The 11,458-nt window shown below is 41.4% G+C and overlaps 1 protein-coding gene and 2 long non-coding RNA genes across 3 annotated transcripts; 2 read left to right on the plus strand and 1 right to left on the minus strand.

Moving 5' to 3' along the window:
* Positions 1-281: 281 nt before the first annotated feature.
* Positions 282-2,676, minus strand: LOC115538433 (uncharacterized). Its single transcript, XR_003975314.1, has 5 exons — positions 2,552-2,676; positions 2,116-2,215; positions 1,641-1,833; positions 1,396-1,470; positions 282-930 (listed from the first exon to the last, which is right to left on the minus strand). It is a non-coding gene; the product is annotated as an uncharacterized LOC115538433 (long non-coding RNA).
* A 1,134-nt stretch (positions 2,677-3,810) lies between these two features.
* LOC115560025 (histone H3) lies at positions 3,811-4,323 on the plus strand. Its single transcript, XM_030379309.1, has one exon. The coding sequence runs from the start codon at positions 3,823-3,825 to the stop codon at positions 4,231-4,233; it is 411 nt and encodes a 136-aa protein (XP_030235169.1). The 5' UTR covers positions 3,811-3,822; the 3' UTR covers positions 4,234-4,323.
* Positions 4,324-4,848: 525 nt separating this feature from the next.
* LOC115560210 (uncharacterized) lies at positions 4,849-10,725 on the plus strand. The gene is made up of 3 exons (XR_003979717.1): positions 4,849-4,884; positions 5,716-5,747; positions 8,791-10,725. It is a non-coding gene; the product is annotated as an uncharacterized LOC115560210 (long non-coding RNA).
* The last annotated feature ends 733 nt before the right edge of the window (positions 10,726-11,458 follow it).

Raw genomic sequence — 11,458 nt, forward strand, 5'->3', positions numbered from 1 at the left:
AATGGTCATCTTTTGGACAGTTGTCAAGTCAGCAGTCTTCCCCATGATTGTTTGTCATACAGAATCAAAACGAGAGACCATTTAAAGGCTTTTCTAGGTGTTTTGAGTTAGTTAGCTAATTAGAGTGTGATAGAACTAGATGTCTCGACTGCGCTGCTGGCCAATGAAGTCGAACGTCACCACTGGCGGCCGTCTTACCACAGTAAACTGCTCACCCATAACATTGCGTTGGTAGTGGTACATGTACCTTTTAAAAAACCATAACTTGCTAAATTCTTAACAGATTTTCAAACGGTTTAGTTTATTATAAACGTCAGATATGTAGGCATGACAGTACATACTTATGAATACTTTGGTTCTAAGAAAAATAGAATAATGTTCTAAAATAGGTACAAGATTTCCCTTTACAAATATACGTCAACAAAAGCTGCAAGATGTATTCCCCACCCTGAACAGAGATGTATTTGTGTAATTAAAACCATGTGTTTTCATATGAAATTAACATTAAACAGAACAGATAGGTGCAATAAAAACACACATGCACAAGGTATTCATGTTATTTATGTTAAATCAATACATGGGTTACTAAAACTCAGCAATCTATTGTGTTGGTTACTTCACTCAAATCTATCTACAGTCAAATATGCATTAGGCAAATACGATAAAATATGAACATAATATGTGCAACCTTTGTGGTTGTTCAAGACACATTGAAGGCAGGATGCCACCATAGGTTTGCAGAGAACTTTATACAATATGCACACTGAAGGCATGGTACCACCATAGGTTTGCAGAGAACTATATACATTCTGCACACTGAAGGCAGCTGAAATCCCAGTGTCCATCCTCACGGGAAGGGCAAGCAGGCAATGCATACAAGTGGTCAGTGTCCTGCCACTTGCTGCTCAATCTCCTCTCTCCAGTAGCTTCCTGTTGTTTTGGCAAAACATACAAATATATAAATAATAGTAATACGGAAATTAATAACTTACTTTTTCAACAATTCAATCTTCACTTTTGAATTCTGTGAGCCTGAATTAATTTTTAGGTCCTCCAATTCTCCAACAGAAAACACAACAGTACACTTTTAAGAAATTGTACAGGCTTCTCCACTTATAAGGCGTTTTGTGGCTCTGGACAAAAATATAAAAGGTTGCATACCCCTGGGTGTAGTTTCAATGTTCACACATGTTTATTCATTCCAGTGAATGAGTGAGAAAGTGAGATAGACAGTGTTTTTCAAACTATTTACACAGAGTACCACCCTTAAATAATATTGGGCTCCAAGACTAGTAACATCATCATAGACCTGGGTACCATCAAGATTAAGGTTTTGATATAACAAGCCATATGATTCTCTAATTAGTTTGTGACATTCCACATGAAAATACTCACAACATCAGGCATCAAGTCCATTGCCAGGTTCTCTTCCGCTCTTTTAGATTTGGTTGCGCTTCTGGTTGCTACCGACTAAAATAAACACAAGTAAAGAAGATTTGAGTGTCTAAAATATGCTGTAATAAACAACACATTACATAACTTACAGACACTAAAACTAAAGTGTGACATTTAATCACATATTTATATTGATACATCAATCTTATACACCTTAAATTATTGTTGGTCAATGATACACATACCCTTTGAAGACGAGCTGGAAAGTTGAAAAGGGTTGGCACAACACCATCTTTAAGCCGGACAGTCTGCCCCGTCCTGTCAAAGTCCTCAATCCTGAAGTGGTCACTGCAGAGCAGTGATCTGTCAGAAGCAGTAAAACTGTCCCTTCTTAGGGCCATTTCCCACTTAATCCTTCTCGTTTTGTTTTTGGGAAACCTTAAAAAAGTGAGAAATGTACCAAGATATATTAATTATTGTCAACATTTTCAATCCGTATTTAAGATTAACCACACTAAAAACAATAAAAAAGTGTCCAAGATTCCATTCAGTGATTGTGTTAACAAACATATTCTAGAAAGCCTTGTGTCAACAACACTCTTACTATTATATCATACTAGCCCCGCTGTTCCTGTGTAACAGGAGCTGTATTGTATATAATTCCACAAAGTCTCTAACGATTATCCTGAAGATAGAAGTCATAATATTGTAATATCCTACAGGTGAAAGGTCATCCCACGGGTTCTCGTTTGGAGAGTTCGTAGATTGACGCATCCGTAGGCTGCACAAAAGTCAGGCATCTTCACTTGTCAGCAATTTCCTGTAGAATTCATAATGCAAGATGTTTTTAACAAACCAACCCGATAGAAAATCATGTGCAACTTGAGTTTAATCATGTTCAACTTAAATTATATTGAAAAGAACGAGCAACTCTGCCTCTCCCATCTATGTAAAATTACTGGGTAGCTAGTAGCCTACCCGTGATGCACAACTAAGCTGCACGATTAAGTCGTTTTTCGAAGATAAAAGCTGCAATTAAACATGTTCAAGCATCCGGAATTAATGTTTGTAAGAAACCGAACCGTTTGTAAATCCGTCAATATTTCAGCGAGATAACAGTATTAGCGTTGTATTAGCGTGCAGATCACTGACTCACCTCAGCTACCCCAGACTCCAACAGCAAGATTTACTGTTGTAAGATGGCCGCCTATGGTGACGTTCTAGACGCCGCCGCTACTAGTGTTCTATATGTATGGGCTTGACTAGCACTGAATGGGAATTCAAATTGAGCGGAAGTACTTAGGCGGAGCCATCTCCGCCCGCCAAAAAGCAACGTAACTCTGACTTCCGGTATATCTTAGCCAATCGCAAAGCAGGACTATCACATGTAAATTTGCATGTATCTCCTTTAAATATGGCAGGGGATCACAGTGAACTCATTCCATTGACATCATGCCTGCTGAAGTCGCCAAACCCGCTCCCAAGAAGGGCTCCAAAAAACCGTTTCTAAGACCGCAGTCAAGTGTGGTGTAACGATTGCATTAAGTAAGGAATGTGTCCCGGCGTTGCAGTAATTGATTTTCAAATAGGCCTATGTCTGATGTTTGACGTGCAATCGGGAAACATAACCACGAAAATATGTGCATTTGGATATGAAACCTACTGGCGGCCATCCGAATGTGAAGTAGATGGTTGGGGGACTTTGGTAAACTCAGTAACGCATTATAAACATGCCAGTGGCTCTTACGATAAAACACGATAGGGCCATTTATCTCGAAGAGGGACGCGATAGAGGACCACACTTTTGTGTATTACCTACCGTGTCATTTATTTCCCCTGGTCATCTCCACAGCCTCCACTAGAGTTGGATTTTCGTGCTCACCATTTTGTATGTTACACAAAGAAAATCTAGCTCAGAAAGTGGTACCGAAGTAGCCTACTAAAGTAATGTTCTACGCCGCCGGATACAGACCAAAATATAAATGAGGCATGAATGCTTCGTTGTTACAAATTGTCAAATAAAATATTTTACTTAATCTCATGAAATAGTTCGATGCCTTTAGGCGTTTTGACAACATCTTAAACTAACTCACTCAAAGCAGAAAATTGAAATAAAGCTGCTGTTTCAACATGGTCGAATGACGCTAAAAAAGCCAACTGTATAATGAAGATTGTAGGCCTATACTATGACCTCGAATCAATTAAATACATTGATAAGTCAGAGTTAATTCTTCTTTCATGGACGCACTAAACAGATGGTTAGAAAGAAGGGTTGGGCTTCATGAGGGCGGTACTTTGGCTCTGTATTCAACGACTCTCATAGCGTGTTTCAAAGGACCAATCAGGGTGTGGCTGTTCTCCGCGACTGGCTATATAAAGTCAATTCAACGGCAGTCAGCCACCCAAGTTAGAGGAAACTCATCTGAAATGGCAAGAACTAAGCAAACCGCTCGTAAATCCACCGGTGGGAAAGCTCCCAGGAAGCAGCTCGCCACCAAGGCTGCCCGCAAGAGCGCCCCGGCCACCGGTGGCGTGAAGAAGCCCCATCGTTACAGGCCCGGTACAGTAGCGCTGAGAGAGATCCGTCGTTATCAGAAATCCACCGAGCTGCTGATCCGCAAGCTGCCCTTCCAGCGCCTGGTGAGGGAGATCGCCCAGGACTTCAAGACCGACCTCCGCTTCCAGAGCTCCGCTGTTATGGCTCTTCAGGAGGCCAGCGAGGCTTACCTGGTTGGTCTGTTCGAGGACACCAACTTGTGCGCCATCCACGCCAAGAGGGTCACCATCATGCCCAAGGACATCCAACTCGCCCGCCGTATCCGCGGAGAGCGCGCATAATTTGACAAGTTTAGTCTGCAAAAAGGCTCTTTTAAGAGCCACCTAAAAAGTTCAAAAAGCAATCTTCCTTTTTGGTCAACCCTGATTGCCGTTAGGTAAATGATGTGGCCTAGGTTACTTAAACCTAGATGCGATGTACTGATATAATCGGGTGAATTTCAGAAAATAAACCCTTTACTTCAGTATGTCCGCCTATGAAAGCGGCCGATTTATATTTTCTTAAAGTAAAGTTGCATAGAAATGGTTACATGGAATATAATATTCAAATATGGATACCTCCGTGTTCAACGTTGGATTGATAAGAGTTCAACACATCTACAAGCGGATGGTTTAATTGTCAAATGATGTTGACTAGATTTTATGATACCACTTGGCGAGCAATGCAATTGATGTACAACTCAATTCTATATTATATATCCATTTCTACGTCTTCATTTTCAATAGGGACACATTTAATTTTGTTCCAACACCACTTGGGGTTGACGGTCATGATCTAACTGCATCGTGATTGGTCCAATCTTTTCAAATTGTGGATGGCCAATGAGCAGAGACCTAGATAGATGCTCTAGTATATATATACTAGAGCATTTCACCGATCGGGCATTTCTCTGCAGCGTTCCAACCGGGAAAATCTGAACATGTCTGGAAGAGGTAAGACCGGAGGACACCCATGCTTTTTAATAAATTGTATTTAAGCAATGAAGGTTTTACAAATCAGTTCAAGAAAATACACATTTGAATGCAACACATTTAAATAGTTTCATAATGCCATTAAGTGCCATGGTCTCATTCTTTTTTCTCTGGAGTCAAGAGTTCGTTGTCTTTTTAGTAGAGCTGTCAAGCGATTAAAATATTTAATCGTGATTAATTGCATTAATGTCATAGTTAACTCACGATTAATCGCTATTAATCGCAAATTATTTTTCTATGATAAATATCCCTTGATTTTTTTTGTCCCATAATTCTTCTCATTTTAATTCTCTTATCAACATGGTGAAGTGCATCGGCTTGCCTTGTGCAAATGATTTTTTATTGATAACAACATTGGCATATACTGATCAAAACAGGACTATACAAAAAAAGAGCCTATAGTGCAATTAAACGACTGCTTTGAACAAAGGGCATTTGATCCTAGCAGTCAGGCTACTGCTTCTTTGTTTTGAGCCAAAGAAAAAAAAAAACTATAATAATTGCGTTAATCGTGCGATAATTTTTTTAACGCCGTTAAAATTGGTTTGCGTTTAACTGACAGCTCTACTTTTTAGCTCAGTTTGAATCAGTTTGAATACCACCTCTCCCGAGATGGATTCCTGTTGTATAACCGTGGCGCACCTAGTGTTCCACAGTTTGTTGATGACGGTGCACACCACGGACCAATAAAAGTCCTGATCCATGGCAGACATGCGTTCCTCGAAAACTCCATACATAGCAGCCTTATATGTGATATTAACGCTAAAAACAATCTGTTACATTTTCCCCCAGACATACTGTGATCTCTGGCAGTCTACAAGCAGGTACTCAACTGATTCATCTTCATCACAATTATGAATCGGGCATTTAACAGTTTTAACGAAACAGCTCCACTTTACCACTGCTCTAACTGATAGTCTCCTTACTGAGACCAGCCACATTACGTCTCTCTTTTTTTAAGATATAGTTTTGCTCAATGTTTTTCAGACACACCTGCTTTTCAGTATCATCTAGATATTTATAGGGGAAAATGTCCCCATACAAGTCATTACACACAATAATATATATATTTTTACTGGGAGTTCCAAGCCAGTCAATATTCAGATGTACCGATTTCTCCATAAGATCACCAAACATTACTTTAAAATAAGGCAGTGAACTTCTAGCACGACCCCTCTTTTTGGTCCAGCTCAAGGCCTCACCTATCCAAACAGCCTTTCTTTTAAAACCAGATGCAATGTTTTTACAAAATGCAATTCTCAATTTTAGCCCCAGGTCCACAGCTCCGAGCCCCCCGTTTTTTTGTTTTTATATAAAAGCTCTCTCTTTGTAACCTCCCTTGTGTTTCCCCAAATGAAATTAACAAGCATTTTATTTATCTTTTTAAGTGTCTGGTCCTTAGGAGGAAAAATGGTTGCCAAGAACAGCAGCTTTGACACAACACATGTTTTTATGATTAATATCTTGGCCCTATAGCTACATGATTTATTTTCCCATTTATCCAGTTCTTCTTTAATTTCTTTATCTTTCTCATTCCTGTTTTCTCCATAACAATCGTTCCTACTGAACTTTATGCCCAGGATTGACATTGTATCTTTATCGTTTATATTTATTACTGGCTTTGCCTCACTCCTCCCGAACCAAACACCTTCTGTCTTGTCATGGTTTAATTTGGACCCAGAGATCTCTTTATATAGTGACAAGTGCTCATTAACAATATTCAATTATTTACTGTTGTTAATTATGATGGTAATGTCGCCGGCATAAGCCAAGACAACTACTCGCTAGCCACCACTAGCGTTAATACCTGAGAGCCTTTTATCGTTCTTAATCTTGCTTAAAAAAGGTTTAATAGCGAGAATGTAGAGAGCTGCTGAGAGGGGGCACCCTTGTTTTACCCCCCTCTTGATTGCAAATGAATCCGTTAAGACCCCATTAACGTTTATTTGGACCGTGGATTCTACTTATAACAATTTAATAATATGAATAAGTTCTTCTTTAAAACCATATGCCCTTAGCACTTCCCACAATTATTCTCTAGATACATAATCAAAAGCTTTTTTCTGGTCAAGGCTTATCAAAAAGATCTCATCTTTTACATTCCCACTGGTAATGTCTCTTAAAATACATAAGTTGTCCCACATTAGCCTCCTCTTAATGGCACATGGCACATTTTCCACAAGCTTCTCTAGATCATCATTTAGCCTGTTTGCTACTATTTTCGCTAAAATCTTATAATCGACGTTCATAATTGTGACGTGCCTCCAATTATCTAGATTGGGAGAGGGCCCCTTTTTATTTATAAACGATATCACATCTTGATAAAAGGATGTGTGCATCTTGCCTGCTTTGATTCCGCCGTTAAAAGCTGAGGTTAGCAAGTCTACCAACATGTCTGAGCAAGAGAGGTAAAACTCATTAGGATGGCCATCTAGCCCTGGTGACTTTCCCTTACATAACTGAGAAATTGCTTCTCTTACTTCATTAGAAGTAATTACCCCACCCTCTGAAATAAGGTCAACCCCATTCAAAATAATGGAGTCGAGAAAAGACTGCAACCTTGACACATTAATATCACATTTTCTATATAGTTTTTCACACATTTCTCGAATCGTTTCCCTTTTTGTTTTCTCATCTTCTATTAAAAGACCATTTTCATTTAGTATTGGTCCCACATGCTTATTTTCGAGTTTCTTTTTCTGTATACTTGCCAGGTTATGTACATTGGTAGGACATGCTGTGTCCCCCATACCTGCCTGTAGGCGAAGGCAAAATGATACAACATTTAATTTGGCCAGCTCAATTTCCATTTCGGTCAAAGTCTGTGTCTATCTCCGTTTTATTTGCTTTAGTTTTCAAATCTACAAAACTAGCCATTCGTGCGCTGTATTTTGCATTTTGCTCCTGGTTTAACATTCTACATTTAAATTTGAAAAAATATCTCGGACGTTCTTTTAATACTTCCCACAGTTCCAAATAGGACCTGGTTGGAACCTTTAAACTTTTTGTTATTACTACTTCTTTTTTTAATTCAGTAATTACATCGTTGTTCTTTAAACAGCTAACATTTAGTTTCCAAAAACCTTTTTTTTCGGTCTTTTCAAATTTTAAAAGTGCTATTACAGCCAGGTGGTCTGAATTGACCAAAACCCGAGTCTTATAGCTTACAGGTGTAATGTCAGCAGTCACGTATATCCGGTCTATCCTCGTTTTGATACGCGGATCGAACCGAAGTAGAGCCTACATCAAAGGGATGCAGCACTCTAAAAACATCTTTAACTCCACAAGATTCACTCATTTTTTTCAAAACATCACTTTCCCTATTCCTGCTGCGAGGATTCGTAGGGACAGGGATCCTGTCATTAGCCTCAGTATACGAGTTGAAGTCCCCGCTCAGGACAGTGTAAAAGCACACTGACAGTAGCTCGTATAGTTTTTTTAACATCCTCACTTTAGTAGATGCATCTTGAGTTGTGTATATATTAATAATTCGTATTTTTAAATGGGTTAATAAAAACAATCTACTAACAAAATCCTCCCTGGAATGATTTCTCTTGTCTTTATAATTTCTGCGTTATTTTTAAACAATATAGCTACTCCATCAGCTTTATCACAGCCTCTGGACACAATGGAAGTGCCTTTTTCCCACCTGGCACGCACGTCTTCGACGTCAGCCTGTGATGTTAACCGTAGCTCTTGTGCACAAATAATGTCATAACTTGTATTATGGAGAGCAGACATCTTAGTCTCTCTATTCTTTATGGACTGGATACCTCTCACATTACAGGTTATAATGGAAAGTACAGTCATGGTGACAAAGTGTTAACCAGCAAATCATTTCTTCTGTTTTTTTTCTTCACTTACCAGAGGCGACGTCTGTCGCTTCTGGGAAACACTCACCTGTGAGGGAGCTCCTGTCGACTCCGCTGAAACAAGGGGGGTCCCCTCCTCTTCGCTAGTGTCCGAGTCGCTGCCGAAAATTTGACGCTCCATCGGCTTCAGGCTTCTGATGCTCGGTTCCTCGCTTGCCGAGTCGTACGACTCCTCACCTCGCTCCTCCCGTCGCTGCTCACTGATCCCGGCGCCATCCTCAACGCCTGAGGAGTCGGACCAGGGTGGCAGGATCTCATCGACGGCCTTCTCCAGCTGTCTGACTGCCTCCTCCGTCTCCTCTCCGGCTGCAACCTCTGGGCCACAGGGACTGAGCTGACTCCCCACCTGAGCGGGGGTCCCTGTGGAGCTGGCTGCATCCCTCATCAGTGCAGCTGCAGCAAAAGAGCTTCTTTGAGCTCTCCCACGGCCACTCCTGATAGGCACCCGCTGCGGTTGTGGTCTCACTCCAGCCATCACCTGCAGCTCTCTCACCTCGTCATCACCTAACTCCTCTCTGCTCGGTGATGACTCGGCTCCTCCTCGCCTCTCCTCTCGGTGCATTCTCCTCGGGCTCCGTCTGTTGGACTGCTGTCTGTGAAGCGCTGGCGTCAGCTTGTGATGGCTCCGGTCTGGAGGTCCTCAGCAGCGCCAGGACCTGTCTCTACTGCTCCTCGGCTTGAGACTTCCTCCGTGCCAGTGCCACGTTAAGCTCCGGGGGCATTTGAAAAACGAGTGCCCTCGCTGCCCACATAGACTGCACTCCGCATCATTGTTGAAGGCATTAGCTTTGTGCCCCAGGCTGGCAAACTTCCAGCACTTTACCTCCCGGCACTCCCTGACCCGAGGATCCGTGCTGTTGCATATGAAACAACGCATCTCTTAGCCGGGATACTGAAGACGGCCAGTTGTAAGGACCCAGGGACACGGAGGTGGACAAAGACATGAGATGACTGTTGGCATCTCGCTTGAGCTCCACCTTGTATTTGCGGATGCTGTACCATATTCCAAACTGGTCTAATGGTTTGTACGGTGTAGCAGGTTCAGAGAGCGCAGGGAGGCCACAGTTCGTCTTCCCGCACTGGGAGTGTCTTTATTGCAAAATCAAAACAAAACAGCGACTTCAAACTAAAATGGAAAGTAATGTCCAGGAGAGTCCTCGCGTTTGCGATCCACGGCATGCGATCTCTGGCACGGAACGCGTTGGACCTCTCTCTCTCTTCTCCCCGGTTTCCCTACTAACCACAAAGCAGGCACATAAATACAAACACTCCCTGATTGGCCTGAGTGCTGACACCTGCTCGCCCTCAGGTCCAACCCCCCCAGCCAATCCGGTGCGCTCCCAACCTGCCCATACTCCCCCTGCAGGCCAGACGTCACACGTCCCCCCACATACGGCTTCTCCAGTATGTTACAGTATCGCTTCAGATACAGCTCAACGTCGTGATCTGACACACGGCCGGTCCAGAACTTAACCACGAGGTTAACTATACCAATACTGACTGAGGAGTCAATGGACCAGAATTTCCATTTATCCTGCTGACTCTCAGCAGCATACTGCTCCAAGAAGCGACGGAGTGTAGCTTGCTGATAGAAACATAATTCAAACTCGCGTCGGTTAGGCAGGGCGATGAATGAATGAATGAATGTACGTCACGGGCACACAAAAGGTTGGATTCAAACAAAAGTTCTTTACCAACATACTCCCGTGAGGGTAGATCTGCTTTGCCTGTATATTTCAACCTAGCCCAGTTGTCAGCAAACTGGGATGCGAAAGATGATGCAATAAAAGATTTAGAGCACGAGACCAGAGGTCTCGTGCTCTAGACCTCCGAGGAAGACAATCCTCCCTTGCTTTTTAGGCAAGGCAAGGCAACTTTATTTATATAGCACTTTTCATACACAAGGCAGACTCAAAGTGCTTCACATGTTAACATTGTCATACAATAAAATAAAATAATAGATAAGTAAAAAACATATGCAAAGAAAGTAGAAAGTTAAAAAGGCATTGTAGCATTAATATAGAAAATAAAGGCAAAGTTAAAAAAGCTTTTTAGAAAGTGCAATGTATTTAAGATTTAGCAGAAAGCTATAGCAAACATAAAAGTCTTCAGTCTGGTTTTAAAGGTGCTCAGAGTTGGGGCAACTCTTAAATCCTCTGGGAGTTTATTCCAGCTATTTGTTGCATAGTAACTAAATCCTGCTTTCCCATGTTTTGTGTTTACTCTGGGGATAATTAACAGATTGGTCTCAGAGGATCTTAGTGGTCTAGAAGGCTGATGTAGTGGAAGCATATCAGTTAACTATTTTGGGCCTAAACGATGTAGGGATTTATAAGTTGGCAACATGATTTTAAAATCAATCTCTGACCTACAAGAAGCCAATGTAACGATTTCAGAATTGGTGTAATATGATCACATTTTTTGGTCTTTGTTAGAACTCTAGCAGCAGCATTCTGAACAAGCTGAAGCTTCCTCAGTTTGTTTTGGGAGACCTGTAAGGAGACCATTGCAGTAATCAAGCTTACTAGTGATAAAGGCATGTACAAGTTTTTGTAAGTCTTCGGTGGACATGAGCCCTCTAAGTCTTGCTACATTTTTAAGGTGATATTATGCCGATTTTGTAACTTATTTGATGTGACTGTCGAAATGTAAATCTGAATCCA

The sequence above is a fragment of the Gadus morhua genome, chromosome 2 (assembly GCF_902167405.1).
Source record: "Gadus morhua chromosome 2, gadMor3.0, whole genome shotgun sequence".
Taxonomy (NCBI): domain Eukaryota; kingdom Metazoa; phylum Chordata; class Actinopteri; order Gadiformes; family Gadidae; genus Gadus; species Gadus morhua.

Bases quoted from the DNA above. Each gene is read 5' to 3' on its own strand.
- LOC115560025 (XM_030379309.1), top strand. From the start codon at position 3,823: ATGGCAAGAACTAAGCAAACCGCTCGTAAATCCACCGGTGGGAAAGCT.